Source organism: Aspergillus brunneoviolaceus, assembly GCF_003184695.1.
Source record: "Aspergillus brunneoviolaceus CBS 621.78 unplaced genomic scaffold BO95scaffold_115, whole genome shotgun sequence".
Taxonomy (NCBI): domain Eukaryota; kingdom Fungi; phylum Ascomycota; class Eurotiomycetes; order Eurotiales; family Aspergillaceae; genus Aspergillus; species Aspergillus brunneoviolaceus.
In genome coordinates, this window is record NW_020290845.1 from 40,591 (window position 1) to 60,553 (window position 19,963).

Consider the following 19,963-nt stretch of genomic DNA (forward strand, 5'->3'; position numbering starts at 1 on the left):
TTTCTGAGTGTTTCTTCTATTGAGAACCTCATTTGGACTACTGCGAGCCCGTATGAAACAGGGGGAGATCATCTGCTGTGATGTCTCGGATCAGTCTGATCAGGAAAAGCAAAGAAATGCTACGCTTGAACGCTGGAATTGCTTGAAATAATTCATATTTGCAAGTGTAGGTATCCTCTATCAAGCTGCCAGCCCACGATCATGTAAACAGCCCCGATATTCTAAGTCTCTCTCTAGCCTCTAATATCTATGTAAGGATCCAGCCCCCGCGGTAAAGTCATAATCGTATTCAGGGGAAGGAATCAAGCCACAAGACCTAGCCAGCTAGACCCTGTCTTGGCTGTTCCGCACACGAACAGTCTCCGCGTTCATGTCTTCGATGTGAGTGGCGCCTTGCTTGTGCATGGTGTGCTCCACCGCCTCGCGTCGTTCGTTCTCGTTGACCGCGCCGAAGAGGATGTCCATGTCCTCCAGGCTGCGGCCCTTGGTCTCCTTGGCGAAGATGATGACGAAGATACCCGCGCCAATACAGAAAATGCCAAACATGAGGAAAGTCCTCCAGCCAAGGCTGTGAACAGCTTTGGGAGTGATCTCCGTCACCACAAAGCTCCAGAGCCACTGTGAGGTCGCTGCCAATCCGACGCCGTATGCACGTAGTCGTGTAGGAAAGATCTAGTCTCACATGTTAATTATGCCACTCTGTTTGAGATGCAGCAGAAACTTGGGGAGAACTTACCTCACTGACAACAACCCAACAGGTCGGACCCAACGAAAAGGAGTAGCCGATGACATAAAGGTAGATCATAACGACCATAGCAATGGAGGGCTTAGAGACACCACTGGCGTTCGTGTCGGGAGGATATGAGACCAAGAGAGCCCCAAGGATGATCATCATACTGGCCATCCAGAAAGCACCACCAATCAAACTGGGCTTGCGACCCCATCTATCGATACCGACGTATAGGAAGATTGCAGTCGCGACAACTTTCACTGTCCCATAGATACCAGTAGCAAAAAGAGAGGAACTCGTAGCACTGAGTCCGATAGTTTGGAAGATCTGCGAACTGTAGTACCCAATGGAGTTGGTTCCACTCCATTGCTGCCAGAACATGAGGCAGAAGGCAAAAGCAAAGCGCTTGAGGTTGCTGGGCACCAAGAACTCCTTGTAACTCAGTCCTTCGGTGGCGGATGCCTCCTCCTCGACAGCTGCTCTAATCTCAGCCATCTCTTGCTGTACCGCGTCACTGTCAGGTGCTTCATTGCGAATGTAAGCCAGAGAGTCTAGCGCTTCCTCAAAACGGCCCTTGCTGCTTAACCAGCGCGGTGACTCCTTGAGGAAGAAGAGTCCAATCAACATGAGGCCACCTGGGATTAGCTGAACCGCCACGGGAACACGCCATTGCTTGGTACTGGGCTTGATGTGCAAAGAAACGCCATAGTCGAGCCAGTAAGCGAATGTGCTTCCAATGACCAGGAATTCTTGGAACAGTCCTGAGATCCGACCACGAATTCTTGCAGGACAGTTCTCGCTGACAAAAACAGGTGTGATACTGGACATTCCTCCAATGCCCAAGCCAGCAATGACACGACCGCCATAGATCTGGCCAATTGCATGCTTAGAGGCAACCTGAACGGCTGCTCCAATAAGGAAGATAAAGGTAAAAATCATGAGCGAATAGCGACGCCCCAGACGCTCATTGAGGGGAGCAGCAGCAATAGCACCAAAGAAGCAGCCCGCAGTCAGCAGCGATACAACATTGGAGGACACTTGTGAGTTCTTGGCGGACGCGAAACCGGTTGAATCGGTGGGAAGGCCGAAGTCGTTCTTGAAGCTGTCAAGGGCAAGGACACTACCCATCACACCGGTGTCAAAGCCTGGCACACACAACGGTCAGTCAAGGCAAGGTTGAATAGAGACAGGAGAGTACGTACCGAACAGAAGCGAGCCTGAATAGGCTACCGCTGTGAGGACATAGATACGATAGTTCTTGAAGAGACCCATTTTGAGAGTGACTTTCTGTTTGTGGGTTGTGAGTCGATGGGTGAATCCTGGCAACACAAGACACAGGCCCTTCCCTCTCAGAACTCTCAAGTCAAGAGAAGTCCAGGAAATCTCAACCAGAGGTCGTCTGGCTATATAGGGCCATGTTGCCCAGACTGACTAAGACATGGGATCCGCATAGCTAAATAAGCGTCATGCAGCCGAGCCAAGCAGGTATAGTGTGTCGGGGGCGGCGAGTTGAGGGCAGACGGAGAAGAAAGAGCATCGGCGTAGCGGACGAAAGTTGCAAGCGGGCAGAAGCGACCCCAACTCCTCCCCGCACCATCTACTTGATCGAGCAATTCCGGGGGATGGTGGGTACATCCGGAGAAATTGTGCGGAGGTGATAGCGGGATTTTCCGTCCACTGATGAGTCTCGCTTGAACGCGCTAGAGTGCCACCACCACAATTTCTTCGACTCGTTCAGCTTCTCCAGCTGCACCTCCACGGTAATATCATGCCATAAACCAGGCATGCACCCGCCGTCTGCCGACCAGTGTGCATCCATGATGACACTCAATCATCAGGACATCCGGTCCACACCCTGACCCCGGAGAGGGGTAAGAAGAGACTACCTCGTTGATCCCAGCCGAGTGACGCAGAAGTCGGTGTACTCGCCAGAGTTGGAGGCTTATCATTGCTCTTTCATTGGATCAAATCTGACTAGGGCCCTTATATACGAGCCGAGTCTTCTCTCGAACGTAGGAGATTCATAATCAATTTATCCGGTTCTGGGATTACCGGTGAGCTGCGAGGGAAAGGCCCTGGAAGGCGAAGGTGGCTGAAAGCTTGGCATTATTGCAAGGTAGTCACAGGCTGGCATTGATTATGTGCGAATTTAATTGAGTTTCCTCTCACGCCCAGTGGCTTAGGGTAAGCCACGTTTGATGTGGTGAAGAGTTTGTCTAATGGCGAGCCGAGTTTGACAATGTTAAGGATTGGGATTGGATCCGGCTTGCCGGTGAATTTGTTATCGCAGTTCAGAAAGATTCCGGTCCTCCGAATATCTGACTGACGCCTCATTGTCTGCTCGAATGTGCTTCGGGAGGCGAAAAGCTCCATGTAGACCCGCAGTATTATGTTTCTCGTGAGACTGAATGTCAGACTGCCTTCGCCACAGCCAAGCAGAATCGCTTGCATAATCACTAGCAGCGACGCTTTGGTCCGCACAAGTCGTCTTTGCACGTAATACGCGAGCACGAAGATGTGCTATCGGACGGCCAGATTGATCGTGTGGGTGGGAGTGCGCCTGGGTTCACATCAAATTGAGCAATCGCGCCATGACGTTACGAGAGGTCTGTGAATCTATCTTACCATCTATTGAGATCACCTCGTGGTCGTTTATTTAAGTAATCTTACAAAATGGTAACAAGCTGCCAGCGTCGTACTTCTCGAAGAGCCGAGGAGGTGGATGATATGTCAAAATTATCTTCTAGAACAGTACATTAACATGATGTAGCTGTGTTCTTCGCATGTGTCAGAAAGGTGATGTTTCAATTGCCATGGCTCAGGAAAGGGAGAGTTTGCTTTTTCATGATGGTGTGTACTGTGCATTACCCTTGCACCTTCTAGATTTCCCTCTTTCTCTCTTTCTTGACTTCTGTCCTCTCTCATTTCTACCGCCCTCTCCCCTGCAAAATACTTCCGCCCAATTCACCTTACATTCACTTGGTCCTTCTTTCTTCAATGGATCATTCGGCAAGCATGGCGCTTTCGCTAATTTAGATATATGTCGGCTATACGTGGAAAAGGCATCTTTTGTAATGCCAACAATCATGCAACACTCTGGCCGGCTAGGCTCTTATCCATCTTGCACACTTGAACAACAGCTTACGAGTATGCATCCATACACGGACATGTAAGCCCGCTCTCGTCACCATCAAACAATGTACATGAGCCTAATGCGGAGGTGTCAACTACAGGAACCAGAGAGCCCACGATGCGTACGAGAGAGACAGCTACCATACAAGAGCACAATATCGTTATCGATGCGTAGACTTCTCCGGGCGATGACGATGACTACGATCTCGATTACGATACTTCTCTAGCGAGACAGAGTGGTTATTCTCGATCGTCTGCCACTAAGGAGTGAAGCAAGCCAGCCCTCATATATCGCCCGTTCGAGCATTAAATGGATGTATGCTTATTAGGGAAGCGGGATTGTTGCATGCACTTTATAGCGAGTTATAAGGCTGCACTGTCTTGGCGGACTGGGCTTCTAGTAGCCACTGTGCCTGGGATGCATCAGATATATTCGGGCGCTGTTATATCCCACCGACTACTCATCCACCGGGAGCATAGCTGTGGTAACGACATCGATTGTCCTACAGATGTTGAATTGAAAAGAGAGGATGTCGGGTGGCAATGTGGTAAATGGTAGGTCAGTAGAAGTCTCTTCTGGAATACTGATAAAGTCAACCATGCTAGTACTATGCCGGGGTGCCTTCAGAACGTAAATGTGGGCCAGTGGCAACTTTTCATGACCACCTTCATTTACCTTTACCGCTTCGTCTATAGGCATGATCTGAAGCTCTTCCACGAATGCCAATCATGGGTTGTGATAAAACCGGCAGATCTCAAATTATCTAATCCAGTTCCACTTTTACGTTCTCAAGGCACCTTACCGAGTAGATGTAAAAACACATATCAGATGAGAGGGGCCTCACAGGTACTGCATGTGATCTTCCAACAGTCTAGCAGGCATCCTGCTACCAACAATATATAAATGCATCGGCCTCTCAACACCACAAAGTCATAATAGTACCAGTAAGCATTTTCTCTCTCCGCTACATCAGCCTTGCCATCAGGATAGCAGCAGCCATCTGCACAGTGATATATTTCCCGTAACCAGCTCTTCACTTGAAACATTCGACAAGAATCCCGCATGCAAGTGTGGTTACCGGCTTGATTCAAGCATAGTTACCCCGGGACTATTCTTAGTCAGAATTGACATAATCACACCATAGTTAGTGGCCCTGTTCATCCTCCCCCTGACCGGGAGTCACCGAAGCATGTGGCCGAATCATTGGCCCAGAAACCCAAACAAACAGTCTTCCTCTCCCGTCGGAACACAAACCACGGGACATCTTGAAGAGCCGGCCAGGCACAGCTCCTGATCATCTGCAAAGTTTGGCCCGATGCGATATATGAGGATGAGTGAGAATAACAGACCGACCGGGATTCCCATATCGTATCATGGAGAAAAAAAAAACCCACCCATCGTAGTCCACTTAGCGTTGCACCCGAGCAAGGGAGGATAGTGGTTCGGACTACTTAGACTAGGGACTGAAGGATGACTACATACCTAGGAAGGTTGGGAAAGCAGGGAGTAACTTAAAGGGACAGAGAAAGGGAGCCTGGAGAGCTGACCTAGAATCCTATAAAGTCACTAGTCTAGTAGTCTAGTCAAGGGTGAGGACGGGGCCATGTGCTCCTTTTTGGGCTATGACTGGTTCGTGATCTTCCCACCCGGCGGGATTTCTGAATCTTGAGTCTTTGGCCTAAAACCTATACTAGGTGCCCTGAGCATTCATCCGGAATAGGATCTGATATGAAGGTTGAATTTGTATGGCTGATTTTCTGCAGACTGATGTTGCACCTAATCATGTACTGTATTATAGCTCTCAATGATTGAATTCATTCATGTTTTGTTGGCCTCCCTTCCCTCCCTCCCTTTCCATCCCTTGACAGGCAGGACGGCCATACCAGCACAGTTTACAACAAATACGGAGTATTCAGGAATGCGTTCCTGACGTTCCTTTTCTTTTCGGTCCAGTTTGCTATTGGCCATGATTGCCATTACACTTGCTTTCAATGATGTATTTTTGCAGTCTAGAAGCCTATCTAGAAGTCTACCCGTGTGATGAGCTCACATTTCAGGGCCTACCGTCCACTTTTGCAAGCACCCGACAGACCATGGATGCATGATTATATCTATAGTGCATCAGTCCCTTGGTTTAGTCCCATTCTACTGTACCCCCTCCTTTCCCCACACGGACACTGGGATGTCCAGCTCCTGACCAGTGGATGGGGCACTCTTTAAAGGGACAGACGAGAGGCGTTTGCTGGTGACCACAGCATGTGCTGACTTCCAATGCACTCAGTGGATTAAACCCCCCTCCCCCTATCAATCACATCATCAAGTACTTGAGCACGATCGACACTTTCTTTCAAGGAACTCCAATCGGTACTGTCTACCCTGAATCTTCGCGTTCGATTCCCCGCCCTCGCGACTGTCTCTGATGTCAGTCTCTGTATCTTGACGAAGAGAGGGCTGGTCTGATGGACGACCAGAGAATCCGTTAGCTAGCTAGTACTATTACTAGCTGTCCACTCTTTTGTAGGATAAATTCTCGAGGCTTTCTCCCCAAAGTGGGCAAAGAAATTGAAGACCCAAGACGATATTTGTTGCCTGTCTGCCGCAGCTCAGTCACCTCAGCAATGGGTTGCTGGCACTCTCTTCTGATTTGGTCCGTGCTTGGACCAGTTGTGCGGTCTGCGAATTTGAGTTCTCATGTAGATTTATTGTAAGTCGCTATAGCTCTCGTACTGACCCCGCGTCGAGAGTCAAACAGAAGGAAGGGGAAGACAGCTAATGGTGGCATATTCCAGTTTGGGCACGCAAAATGGCGGGAACGACTTCCCTGGCGCTGCGCGTCCTTTTGGTATGGTGAAACTGGGCCCTGACCTCTATGTCTCTGGGACAGACGCCTACTCCGGCTATCTGCCCAATGGCGAGTTCTCCGGGTTCAGTATGATGCACGAACAGGGCACAGGCGGTGCACCCAAGTACGGCACAGTCTCGCAGCTGCCGCTTACAGGGCACATCACCAACCCGCTCTCCAACATCACCGTGGGCCGTACAGGCACGGACAAAGCGGCGGTGGGTTATTACCAAGCTCAGACCTCCGAGGGGACGGTGGTGCAATTGAGCGCGTCCGCCCACGCGGGAATCTACCGTTATACCTTCCCTCTGGGCTCTATGGCAAACGTCCTCATTGATGTTTCGCATGTCTTGCCGTCCTATAGAGGGATGGGACTGAGTCAGGGCTATAAAGGCGGCAACATCACTGTCTTCCCGGACGGGCACTATGAAGGTCATGGTGTTTATGACAATGGCTGGAACCGCTCACCTGACTGGTCGATCTATTTCTGTATGTCCCCTCCTTTCTCCTTGCGTCGGAAGTCCTTGGAACGGCGCTCATAGAAGACCAGGTGGTTACTTCGATGCTGCTCCTGTCAGTAATCGAACCTATGTGGGGACGGATGCAGATGGCAGTGTTCGACAGAACAGTGGCTTTGCGTCGTCTAGCTCAGGCTCGACTCGCGTTGGGGCGGTGTACACATTCCAGGATACCTCTGTGACATCACGAGTAGGAATATCTTGGATCAGCACCGAACAGGCCTGCAGGAACGTCAATGATGAAATACCGGAAGACAAAGATTTCGTTTCTGTCGTCGCTGAAGCTCAAGAGGAATGGGAGTCCAAGGTCTTGTCCAAGGTGACAACCAGCAACACCAATGAAACAACTCTCAAGCTACTGTATACATCGCTTTATTTCATGCACTTGATCCCGACTAACCAAACGGGCGAGAACCCTGGATGGTCGTCCTCGGAACCCTACTATCAGGACATATTCACATTTTGGGTGAGTATCTCCTTGAGTAGTCCGAGAAGGAAGTGCATCGCTCACATGATTCAAGGATCTCTTCCGCTGCTCAACTGCTCTCATGCAGATTTTGCAGCCAACTGCCTATGAGGAGCAAATACGGTCACTTATCGATATCTGGCGCTTCGAAGGCTACATGCCGGACGCTCGCTCTTCCAATTATAACGGGCGCACTCAAGGAGGCTCCAATGCCGATAACATCCTTGCAGATGCTTATGTCAAAGGGATACGTGGCGCGGTGAATTGGGAAGATGGATACAAGGCGATGGTCAAAGATGCGGAAGTAACGCCTGCCAATTCTCCGGTCGATCCCCAGGCTCCTGACTCCTCGACTAAGGAGGGTCGAGGTGCGTTACCGGACTGGCTTCGCTTAGGGTTTATCACACCCAGATACTCCCGATCGGTCACACGGGCAGTGGAATATTCCTGTAATGACTTTGGTCTATACCAGGTTGCCTCGGGGTTGGGAAAGGAGGAAGATGCGACGAAGTATCTGAACCGGTCGCGCAACTGGCGCAACCACTGGAATCCCGAGCAGACCTCGCTTGGGTTCTCTGGTTTCGTGGTTCCTCGCAATGAGACGGGTTTCATGGAGACCGATCCCTTGGGCGACAGTGGCTACTGGGGCGATCCTTATTATGAGGCCAGCAGCTGGGCATACTCTTTGAATGCCATCCATGATATGGAGAAGATGATTGAGTGGATGGGAGGAAATGAAACCGTACAGAAACGGCTTGACACCATGTTTACCGACGGGGCCAGTGGTTCCAGTGGTATCATTTTTGATCCAACGAACGAACCGTAAGTCCGTGTCCTCAGATCAAAATCACGGATGCGCAAACTGATTCATGTGCTTAGCATGTTCAATGTCCCCTACCTATATCATTATATCGGCCAACAAGATCTGTCCGTTGCACGGTCGCGCAGTGTCGCTAAATCGTACTATGGTACGAGTGCGTCAGGTCTTCCTGGAAATAGTGACGCGGGTGCTATGCAGACTTGGATACTATGGAACATGATTGGGCTGTACCCTATTACTGGGCAGTCGACTTTCTTCATCCATTCCCCTTGGTTTGAGTCCCTTACCATCGACCTTGGAGAGGGAAAGACATTGAGTGTCACTGCCACTGGCGGTGACGGCAATGGCGGAGGCGATATTTATGTGCAGTCGCTCAAGTTGAATGGGAAAGACTGGAAGAAGAGCTGGTTGGCGTGGGAGGACATATTCGCTGAAGGTGGAACGCTGGACTTTGAACTTGGGCAGACGGCAAGTGGCTGGTTCACTGGCGAATTGCCCCCAAGTCCAGCTTCGTAAATACATCATAACTCTTTTCCATGAACATAGGAAGTAAGACACTTTTCTGATCGAATTGGGGCCACCCTGAGAGCTCTGTCAGTGGTACAGTTCGGACCATAATGAGGCTGCGGTCAACACCCGTAGTTCTCAACTCCGTCAGTAGACGTAGACGAAGGACTTGCCTAGAAATGGGTAAAGCAGGACTTGCAAATATTTTCTTTTCTTAGTGTTATGGAGCAGAAATGATGACCCAGTGCGGACAATTGTAATTGTGTAGATCATCATCTCAATACGATCTGCCCCAGAGAAGCGCCCGGAAGTGCCAGGAGAAGGAAGAATGGTCGATCACCGCAGTTCCAGTTCTAGAAGATCGCCGCGTTTATCGGCAACTATTCGGGACTTCGGAAACTACCCCTTAACGGGGCTCCTGCACAAGCACAATCAGAATCGTAACTAAATTGCGGCGTGGGAACCAAGTACACATCAGGAGGATGTTGGTTCAAGTATGTCTCGTGGACTTATGAGCATCAAAGAATCTGACGGTTGTGACTAAATTCATCAAGTGGGAGGTGTAGGTTGACGGGGGAGCAGGCGCGAACTTGGAAGTGGTCTTCTCCGCCATAGAGCTTACAGCCCAGCCGACCCGGGGGCCTACGGGTCCTTCCCAGCTCAGGCTCCAAGGCATGTACTGTACCTGGTTTAGCGCCTTCGAAACAAGCAACCTCACGCGCGATCACCTCCACTCCAGTCCACTCCAGTCCACTCCAGTCCACTTCAGTCCACTTCAGTCCACTTCAGTCCACCCCAGTCCACTCCAGAGCAGATCACAATCCCAATGCCTGGTCAATGACGCCTTTTGGCTCCCTGGATAAACTATTCTATTGTTTACCCTTTCCCTGGGATGTGTTCAATTCTCAGAACCTGCAGTCCCTCCACGTGGTGCTACTCTTGCGCTTGTAACATGAAGAGCACTTTTGCCTTTCACCGTGCTCAACCTTGACCAACTCTATGTCAGTCCGTCTACAGTACAGCCACCCTACTGGACCGGTTGACTACATCTTTGACTTACTGTCAGACAGCCACAGATCGAAAACACGCGACTGTTACTCACAACCGCATAGCGAATCACAATCGGCAGTTTCTCAAGAGCGTTAGCGAGTATGAGCACATTGGTGTGATTCCGAGCACGACATCTTTGTTTTACCCTGATCGGCAGCAGCTGCAACTCCAGCCACTTCCCAGGCCCTGTACTGTATTGATGTACTTGGTACTGCATGCTGCGGAAGGCGAAACCTTAATCACAGTAGCGGCATGCCACTAGCAAAGTCAATCGTCCTCGAGGGTCGAGCTGCATTTGCTGCCCTGGGGGGCTATATTTCCCTATTGTCGGGGTGTGGAGACCGCGGAGATGTTCGCAAGGACTACTGCCGAGCCGATCTTGTCTTTGGATTGGTTACTGAAACGCTGACAGGCAAGGTCGATCAGTTTGTAGACTATACGAGCACGACCCGTGGTTTCCTACCCTCGAGATCTCCACCTTCGTGGAGAAAGGGTTCTTAGGGACGGCTCAGTAGTTGCTAGAGACCTTCAGCTGGCTGAGAAACATGAATCGCAGGTAAGCGTCTCTCTTAATTGGATCTCTGAAAGAAGGCTCCTAGCTCCCCGGGTTCATTCATTCTCGGCGCATAGAATACTGCATCGTCGCTTCCATCGAGGAAAACGGTATACCAAATCTTAACTTGCTAGATGCATATAAGTGCATACATGCCAGGATGATTACAAATGACCTTCTGGTTGTAGTCGCTCGATCCAGAAACATTTGTCGAGTCTGCATGGATTCTGTGCTCTGGTCAATTGCTCACATGTCCTAGGCAGTTTCGGCTTACTATCCGGCATCACCGCGCTTTGAGTTTCTAGCTCGAATCAAGAAAGGTATGCGTATCATTCAAGCCAGTAGTAGGTCAGCATTGCATCGGAAAAGCTCCTTTGATCCGAAAGTGTGGCTCTCAGCCACCGCGTGGTGGGACAGTAAAGAAAGCGCAGATCACAATGGCAGTGGCGGGATTTGTTCCGAAGGCTGCATGCGATTTGAGTGAAGATCAGCGGACCTCGTGAACTGTGATGAATGAGCAATCGGCTTTATTTCGTACCTTGCTTGATGCTCACGTATGTCGTGCGCTTTTCTAAAGCCCAAATTATGTTCATCGCTAACCTCCAACACTGTGGTTGGAAGTCTTGAGATCATGACCATGCAAGCAAGATGCAGCCAACGCGGATCTTGATATGTCTTTACTTGACCGTACCTGATGATCACAGGTAAAGTTCAAACGGTGTAAACCCTGAGAGGATAAACAGACTATGATCATCATTATCCTATGCCAATCCGTCTCCACAACGAGGCAGCTCGTCAGCTTCATTCTCTGGCTCCCCTGAGCAGAAGCTACAGGTTAGGCAATTGCTGTCGATCCATCATCATCCTACACTCCTAAGCCCTCCTCAACACAGAATGTGAGCCAGCGACCTGGGATCATCTTTCTGCTCCAGCTTTGGTATATAAAGAAGGTCTTCACCACCCATCCTTCTCTATTCTTTTCTCATCCAGCAGCGAATCATTCACTCCTTTTCGAAGTCCAACTTCCTGTCATTCCTTGTTAATACTTACTATACCTTAATCAACATACTTTCCTCTCTTATTTTCCTATCACGCAAATCATCACAATGAAGGCTGCTTTCCTCGCTGTTCTCGCCGCTCTGGCCACTTCCACCATCGCCGCCCCTGCCGGCAGCTTGTCTGAGCTCACTCAGGTCACCAAGTCTATCTCCTCTTCCGGCTCTTCTGTCTCCAGCGGCGCCGTTGCTCCCTCTGGTGCTGCCGGCTCTGCTAGCGGCCATGTCGTTCAGGACCTGGGCGGCAATGTCAAGCAGATCCTCACCGTCACTGGACCTGATGCCAAGCAGCTCCTCATCGAGTTGAGCCCTGATGTCACTGGTCTTCTCTCCAGCCTCGGCCTGCCCGGCGTCGGAGTCGCTGTTGGCAGCGTTGTTCAATCTGCTTCTAGCCTCGGTGACCTGCTGACCGACCTCGCTCAGCCCCTCGAGGGTCTGCTCACCGTTGTTGGTCAGGATGGCGGTGTTCTTCTCATTCAGCTCGACCCCTCCGTCACCGCTCTTGTCTCCGGTCTCGGCCTGCCTGGTGTCGGTACCCCAGTCGGAACTGTTGTCGGTACTCTGGGTCAGAACCTGAAGCGCTCCAACGGCGAGATTGTTCAGGATCTTGCCCCCCAGGTCAAGAACGTCCTTGAGGTCACCGGCCCTAACGCCAAGCGCCTTCTCGTCCAGCTTAGCCCCTCTGTCGCTTCCCTCGTCGCCAATCTCGGTCTCCCCAGTGTTGGCACCTCGGTTGGCAGCATCGTCAAGACCGCTGGCAGCATCGGTGACCTTCTCAAGGACCTCAGCACCCCCGTCGAGCAGCTCCTCACCGTTGTTGGTCAGGATGGCTCCTATCTTCTCATTCAGCTGTCTCCTGAAGTTACTGGCCTCGTCAGCAGCCTCGGACTTCCTGGTGTTGGCACCTCGGTCGGCACTATTGTCGGCACTGTTGGTGACAACCTGTAAATGGTGAGTGGTGCTGGTTCTGCAAGTATGGGAAAAGGAATTTGAACGAGACTAACGTATTTTTTGCTCTTTCCAGGGAACCATGCTTGGTGGACGCCGCGCCAATATTCGACCTGTTCCAGATACCCTTTCTCTTTTCGATAACGTCGGTGTGATGGCCCGATGGGTAACCGACCATGTATAGCAACGAACAAGCTACAGTGTATCTATCTCATTCTGGTGTATCTATGCGATCCAGCCGGGGGTGTCGGTTTTGCATATATTGGGAGAAACCCCAGACTATATAGATTTAATCTAATTTTACGAGTTACTGTGATTCCCACCGATTTTCGCCGAGTCTATCCCACAATTCACTGCGTATCCTAGCCACACCGGCGATCTGTTTCAGGGAACTGAGACGGACGTCTGAACGATGGAGCTCGACAGCCCTAAGGAGGTTTGACCACTTCGGCTGGCCGGGAACGGAATGATGGACTACGGGACAGACACGGAATATCCGTCCTCCGCGATCCTCTATGTCATTAAATGATCAGTGATGAGTGATCAGGAGAGTAAGTTGTGACAAGCAGTTCGGCCCCTGAGCAATGCCCAGCCTCCAATAGCCTCCAGGGGAATAGGCGTGGAGATTGTTGTTGGGGTAGGGCTAAGTGGCCCTGGTGTTTCAGGTGAGCGGACCATCCATTCATCGACCACTTCAATTCTGGTGAGAAGAAAGATTGAAACTTGCTAGTAGGAGTTCTTCCCGCCGACTTCGGCACCTTCCCTTTCCAACTCTCATCTCTCTCATCTCTCATCGTTTCACTACCATTACTACTCTTTCCACGTCTTGTTATACCTTCTTATTTACATAGTGACTGAAAACGTTCAATCATTCAAAAGTCGGAGATTCCAGTGCTCTGAACTCTTTAGCCCTTATCTAAAGACAATCCGAAGCTCAAGCCACGCTGATTTAGCCGATGTCAACCCGCGCCCATCAGGGGGGGACTTAATCTATTTGAGTCAGGGTCCAGAGCCTGCTCACCATACTCCAAATCCAGGACCTGGCTCTCCATAGTGGCTCCGCGAACTCCATCGCACCAAGTGTATGACCGACGCTGATGGTTTTAAGTTGGGCCAGGTTTTGCCTAGTTGGGCAAGCTGCCCCGTTGTGTGCTGTCAAGAATAGCATTACTCGATCAATGGGGGAGTAGCCTATCGACTAAGGACAACCGAGACGTCTCCTGTTCCTTGGTTTCCACTCTCCACGCGGCTCAAGACTTCAAAGAAGAATTCTAAGCGGCTGCAAGGCGGTTAGCTCAAACGACAAACCGCTGTCGGCAAATGGCCGCTACGATGGAATGCTTTTCTGATATAAAGAGTCAGGCAAAGGCTCGCTGACGTGGACTCGGTGACCCATACTCTCAATTTCCTTTCTTTTCATGTACACTCTTTGACAGACGTCTCTACTACACTCTTTTCTTTGTTGATTCTTTGTTTCTCTCGTTCATTTTCGCTTCTTCATCACCAAATCGGCACGGCATCATGCTTGTCGACAAACTCTCTCTTTTTGCCGCCGTGGGCCTGGCGCCCCTTCTCGCTGCTGCGCAGTTGAGCGGTTCTGTTGGACCATTGACTTCGGCCAGTACCAAGGCTGCCACCAAAACCTGTAATGTTCTCGATTACGGAGCCAAGGCGGACAAATCGACCGACCTGGGCACTCCCTTGGCCTCTGCCTTTGCCGACTGCAAGACGGGCGGATTGGTCTATATCCCCGAGGGTGACTATGCGATGTCCACCTGGGTCAAGTTGGCCGGAGGTTCAGCCTGGGCCTTGCAGCTGGACGGTACCATTTACCGTGACAGCACGGAGGGCGGAAACATGATCATGATCGAGCACACCAGCGACTTCGAACTCTTCAGCAGCAACTCTAAGGGGGCCATCCAGGGTCTGGGCTACGAGCTACACAAGGATGACAATTACTCCGGCCCTCGCCTGCTGCGCGTGTGGGATACTACGGATTTCTCGGTTCACGATATCATTCTGGTCGATTCGCCTGCTTTCCACTTCTCGATCGACACTTGCACCAATGGTGAAGTCTACAACATGGCCATTCGTGGTGGTAACCACGGTGGTCTTGATGGCATTGACGTGTGGAGTGACAACATCTGGATCCACGATGTGAGGATATCTTCAAGTCTTGCAATCTGACTGAGGCTAACAGCATCACATAGATCGAAGTGACGAACAAGGATGAGTGCGTTACGATCAAGGTAGGACTCTGTGTTCTGAACCATATCAAAGATGAAATCCTGACGAGACCTGCAGAGCCCGGCACACAACATCCTGGTCGAGAACATCTACTGCAACTGGAGTGGTGGCTGCGGCATGGGCTCCTTCGGAACCGATACCAACGTCACCGATATCACCTACCGTAACATCTACACCTGGAACTCGAACAACATGATGTTGATCAAGAGCAACGGTGGAAGTGGATTCATTGAGAACGTCGTCCTTGAGAACTTCATTGGTATGTATTCAGACGCTGCCTCATTGACTACGAAGACGAGTGTTGACCGTCATTTCACTTATTAGGTCACGGTAACGCCTATTCCCTTGACATCGACAGTGCGTGGGCCAGTATGAGCACTGTGGAGGGCGATGGAATCCAGATGAGCAACTTCACGATCAAGAACTGGAAGGGCACTGAAGAATACGGTCTGACCCGTGGACCCATCAAGATGATCTGCCCTACCGGTGCTCCTTGCTACGACATCACCATTGAGGATTTCGCCATGTGGACTGAGAAGGGCAGCGTGCAGTGGTACTCCTGCCAGAGTGCCTATGGATCTGGATTCTGTCTGAAGGACAGTGACGACCACGCCGCTTATTCCGCCTCTACCACCACTGTGAGCTCTGCTCCCTCGGGCTACTCCGCCACCACGATGGCTGCCGATCTGACTGCGGCCTTCGACACCACCCTTTCTATTCCGATCCCTACCATTCCCACTTCCTTCTACCCCGGCGCTACTCCCTACAGCGCCCTGATGTCCTTGTCCTCTTCTGGCGCTAGCCACGGTACCCCTGCGACCAGCGCAGCTCGTGCTACTAGCTCGGCTGCTAGCTCGGCTACCAGCGCTGTGAAGTCTTCTTCTTCTTTTTCGTCGTCGTCGTCCTCCACCTCTGAGTACGTTGCGGCCACCAGTGCTGCTGAGTTCGTTGCCACCACCTCTGTGAGCAGCGCTCAGGAACAGATTACCAGTGCCCCCAGCTCGTCTAGCTCGTCTAGCTCGTCTAGCAAGCACCACCAGGGAGGTCAGTGGCAGCAGGGACAGGGATGGGGCGAGTCCCAGGAAGAGGAAGTGGGTGGCTGCAACGCTTAGGATGTTAGATCGATTTCCAACTCTGCTGTGAAATGAGATTAGCAGCCTGGTTGCACAGCGACTGTCCCCCAAAAATGACAGGCAGGGAGAATTTGCAATAGACCAGTGTTGCCTACAAGCCTGTCCCACTGAGAATGATAATATAATATATAGCATAGAACAAATCCAATGAATTGTCTTGCGACCCTTTTTGGTGCGTCCTGCTGCATGCGGGAAGTGGTTCCAGCCGGTGCCTGGATGTAACCTTATCGCCCCTGAGCTTGGACATGGACCTGGACCTGGGCCTTGACACCAGTTGAGATCACCACATTTGAGAGATTATACTGCATCCAGCACATACATTGATTGATATGAGCTTGATAGTTATTCCAGGATAGAGCCTTGATTTTCATCCTTAGGCAATTGAAAATTATCTTCGCTGCCGACCGAGGGGAAATTGAGGGGAAAGTGGCCGGCTTACAGCAAGCGGGGGTGATGTCACCCGCAACTCCGAAGCAGGAATGAATCCCGCACTAGACTCGTATGGTACAGATGGGGGGAGCTTTGGCCTCGACCGTCCTTAGATTGTTTGCTGCTGCTGCTGCTGCTGCTACTGCCACCCCCGCATGTGCTCTTGGAGCTACCTTACCCTCCTCAACGCTCAACCTAACTTATCCTCTTTCGCCTCCCCCCCCCCCCCCCCCCCCCCTCTCTCTCTTCCTTGTCTTTTGTCTTTTTTTCTTTTTCTTTTCATCACTGACTCCCCATTCGATCTAAACTTTCCCAAAAGTGCTGGACGTTGTTGTTCGTTTCGCTCTACTTCAATCCGGTTTCTGCCTCCGATCCGAAGTATCACGTCTCTCTAACCTGTCTAAATGGCTTCGGACTCAGCACCCGCAGATGGCACCGGTGAGTGAGACTTTTCCTTCCCCCTTAACCTTTATAACCTGAAGCTTGCTGATCATCGCTCATCCTTTTTGATTCAGGTGTCATCCAGCTCGACCCATGGCTCGAGCCGCACCGCGACGCTCTCAAACGTAGATTCGAGTTTGTGGAGCATTGGGTCAAAACGATCAATGACCACGAGGGAGGCTTGGAAAAGTTCAGCAGGGTACTTACTTGATTTTATTTTCTTTACCAAACACCATACCCCGCGAGCTGATCGCGGGTCCGATCGAACTTATCTTGCCTTATCTACTAAGAGTCCCGAATCATCCCGCATTCCACTGACAAAAAACCGTCGGGTTGAAAACCGATAGGGCTATGAGAAATTCGGCCTCAATGTCGCCGAGAACGGGGATGTTATTTACAGGGAATGGGCCCCGGGGGCCGTTGAGGCCCAATTAGTTGGCGAGTTCAGTACGTCTCTGTGTTATTTCCTTGAAGTCAATGGAGCGAATTACTGAACAAAGGGGCCGCTGGGCAGACAATTGGGACATCAAGGCGAATCCGATGAAGCAGAATGACTTTGGTGTTTGGGAGGTCACAGTACCAGCTAAAGATGGGGCTCCAGCCATTCCCCATGACAGTAAGATCAAGGTGCGGCTGAACCAAAACAAGACCCCCGGCTGGTGGTGTTGTTGCACGATAAGGCTGATTTCTCTCGTCGCAGATCACGATGGTCACACGCGGTGGGGAGCGAATCTACCGTATACCTGCCTGGATCAAGCGCGTCGTACAAGATCTGAGCGTTTCCCCGACCTACGAGTCGGTGTTCTGGAACCCTCCCGAGGCCGAGCGGTATCACTTCAAGCACCAGCGTCCGACAAAGCCCGAGAGTCTGCGGATCTACGAGGCACACGTCGGCATCTCCTCCCCGGAGACCAAGGTGGCAACCTACAAGGAGTTCACCAAGAACATGCTGCCTCGGATCAAGTATCTGGGCTACAATGCCATCCAGCTCATGGCCATCATGGAGCACGCGTACTACGCCAGCTTCGGGTACCAGGTCAACAGCTTCTTCGCGGCAAGCAGTCGCTACGGCCCGCCGGAGGACTTGAAAGAGCTGGTCGACACCGCGCACAGCCTGGGTCTCGTGGTGCTTCTGGATGTGGTGCACAGTCATGCTTCCAAGAACGTGATGGATGGCCTAAACATGTTCGACGGCACGGACCACCTATACTTCCACTCTGGAGGGAAAGGTCAGCATGAGCTGTGGGACAGTCGACTGTTCAATTACGGACACCATGAGGTGCTGCGCTTCCTCTTGAGTAACCTGCGGTTCTGGATGGAAGAATATGGCTTTGATGGATTCCGGTTCGATGGTGTTACCAGCATGCTGTACACGCATCACGGTATTGGAACGTGCGTCCACCCCCAACCACACCGTTCTCAATACAAGGACTAACTTGAAGAAGTGGTTTCTCTGGCGGTTATCACGAGTATTTTGGGCCCGCCGTCGACGACGAAGGTGTCATGTACTTGACTCTTGCTAACGAGATGCTCCACAACATCTACCCCAACTGCATCACGGTAGCCGAGGACGTATCTGGCATGCCAGCCTTGTGCCTACCTCACTCGTTGGGTGGAGTTGGCTTTGACTACCGTCTCGCCATGGCCATCCCCGACATGTACATCAAGCTCCTGAAGGAGAAGTCCGATGACCAATGGGATATCGGCAACCTGGCTTTCACCCTGACCAACCGCCGCCACGGCGAGAAAACTATTGCCTATGCTGAGAGCCACGACCAAGCGTGAGTCTGCCTCCATACCACTAAAGCACTTATCATTCAACCTTCCCTCCCGCCCCCTCGAACAATTGAACTAATGCATCTGGCTCTAAACTAGTCTCGTTGGCGACAAGACCCTCATGATGTGGCTCTGCGACAAGGAGATGTACACGCACATGTCCATCCTCACCGAACTGACCCCGATCATCGAACGCGGGATGTCCCTGCACAAGCTGCTCCGCCTGGTCACCCACGCCCTGGGCGGCGAAGGGTATCTCAACTTCGAGGGCAACGAATTCGGCCACCCGGAGTGGCTCGACTTCCCCCGCGCGGGCAACAACAACTCGTTCTGGTACGCCCGCCGCCAGCTCAACCTGACCGAGGACCACCTCCTGCGCTACCAGTTCCTGAACGAGTTCGACCGCGCCATGCAGCTCACCGAGGACAAGTACGGCTGGCTGCACGCACCGCAGGCGTACGTCAGCCTCAAGCACGAGGGCGACAAAGTCCTCGTCTTCGAGCGCGCCGGCCTCCTCTGGATCTTCAACTTCCACCCCACGAACAGCTTCACCGACTACCGCGTCGGCGTCGAGCAAGCCGGCACCTACCGCATCGTGCTGGACAGCGACGACAAGGCCTTCGGCGGCTTCGGCCGCAACGACAAGGAGACGCGCTTCTTCACCACCGACTTCGAGTGGAATGGCCGTCGCAACTACCTGCAGGTTTATATCCCCACGCGGACCGCCTTGGTAAGCTTGCTCTTGTTCTTGCTTCTTGCCCTTTTGTCCCATATCCCCCGCCACCTCTTACTTCTTTACTTCCTGGTGTATTCTCGGATGCTAACAAGGAATCATTGACTGTACAGGTCCTCGCGCTGGAAGACACCCTCTAAGAGCCTGGTCCCACGTCCCAAGAGGGAACGTCCTCGGCAGGGCAGCTGGCACCCTCCGGATCTAATACCTACCTATCTATCCATCGATTTTCCTAGCGATTGACAAATTCTTTGTTTCTCGATTGTTTATTTTGTTAAGCTACTCGTGTTGATATAATAGCAAAGAAGCAAGCAATGCAATAAATAGACTGAAGTATGCCTTGTGCGTTTGGAGATGATTAAGTACTGTACCGAAGAGGGAGGAAGAGGGGGGGGCTGCCGCGGCCAGCGATATTGGAGACTTGTGAGGAAAGACTAAGTAATGGAGTCATGACCCAGGCTTCCTTCCCAATGGCATGTATTGTCCCCACTCGGGTCAAAGGTGGCGGGTAGTACGGAGTAGAAAGATGGGGTAAGTGATGGACTAGCTCACGGCTGGGCTGTTCACTGTTATTAAATACGG

At 51.5% G+C, this 19,963-nt stretch overlaps 6 protein-coding genes across 6 annotated transcripts; 5 read left to right on the forward strand and 1 right to left on the reverse strand.

Moving 5' to 3' along the window:
- Window positions 1-203: 203 nt before the first annotated feature.
- BO95DRAFT_425791 (sugar porter family MFS transporter) lies at window positions 204-2,237 on the reverse strand. Its single transcript, XM_025584722.1, has 3 exons — window positions 1,933-2,237; window positions 737-1,875; window positions 204-672 (listed from the first exon to the last, which is right to left on the reverse strand). The coding sequence occupies exons 1-3, from the start codon at window positions 2,000-2,002 to the stop codon at window positions 325-327; spliced, it is 1,557 nt and encodes a 518-aa protein (XP_025436493.1). The 5' UTR covers window positions 2,003-2,237; the 3' UTR covers window positions 204-324.
- Window positions 2,238-6,481: 4,244 nt separating this feature from the next.
- BO95DRAFT_376726 (alpha-1,2-mannosidase family protein) lies at window positions 6,482-9,025 on the forward strand (the record flags this gene model as incomplete). The annotated part of the gene is made up of 5 exons (XM_025583222.1): window positions 6,482-6,567; window positions 6,653-7,198; window positions 7,251-7,689; window positions 7,745-8,511; window positions 8,569-9,025. 5 exons carry the CDS (start codon window positions 6,482-6,484, stop codon window positions 9,023-9,025), a joined length of 2,295 nt encoding a protein of 764 aa, XP_025436494.1.
- Window positions 9,026-10,032: 1,007 nt separating this feature from the next.
- On the forward strand, window positions 10,033-10,993 carry BO95DRAFT_448336 (uncharacterized protein). The gene is made up of 2 exons (XM_025587823.1): window positions 10,033-10,622; window positions 10,697-10,993. Exon 1 carries the CDS (start codon window positions 10,319-10,321, stop codon window positions 10,565-10,567), a length of 249 nt encoding a protein of 82 aa, XP_025436495.1. The 5' UTR covers window positions 10,033-10,318; the 3' UTR covers window positions 10,568-10,622; window positions 10,697-10,993.
- Window positions 10,994-11,546: 553 nt separating this feature from the next.
- BO95DRAFT_33695 (uncharacterized protein) lies at window positions 11,547-12,900 on the forward strand. The gene is made up of 2 exons (XM_025581942.1): window positions 11,547-12,625; window positions 12,699-12,900. The coding sequence occupies exon 1, from the start codon at window positions 11,726-11,728 to the stop codon at window positions 12,620-12,622; it is 897 nt and encodes a 298-aa protein (XP_025436496.1). The 5' UTR covers window positions 11,547-11,725; the 3' UTR covers window positions 12,623-12,625; window positions 12,699-12,900.
- Window positions 12,901-13,967: 1,067 nt separating this feature from the next.
- On the forward strand, window positions 13,968-16,000 carry rhgB (putative extracellular rhamnogalacturonase). The gene is made up of 4 exons (XM_025581944.1): window positions 13,968-14,779; window positions 14,833-14,871; window positions 14,927-15,128; window positions 15,194-16,000. The coding sequence occupies exons 1-4, from the start codon at window positions 14,144-14,146 to the stop codon at window positions 15,979-15,981; spliced, it is 1,665 nt and encodes a 554-aa protein (XP_025436497.1). The 5' UTR covers window positions 13,968-14,143; the 3' UTR covers window positions 15,982-16,000.
- A 661-nt stretch (window positions 16,001-16,661) lies between these two features.
- On the forward strand, window positions 16,662-19,715 carry BO95DRAFT_448340 (1,4-alpha-glucan branching enzyme GLC3). The gene is made up of 8 exons (XM_025587824.1): window positions 16,662-16,869; window positions 16,947-17,071; window positions 17,220-17,319; window positions 17,387-17,499; window positions 17,573-18,264; window positions 18,318-18,653; window positions 18,748-19,378; window positions 19,495-19,715. Exons 1-8 carry the CDS (start codon window positions 16,836-16,838, stop codon window positions 19,519-19,521), a joined length of 2,058 nt encoding a protein of 685 aa, XP_025436498.1. The 5' UTR covers window positions 16,662-16,835; the 3' UTR covers window positions 19,522-19,715.
- The last annotated feature ends 248 nt before the right edge of the window (window positions 19,716-19,963 follow it).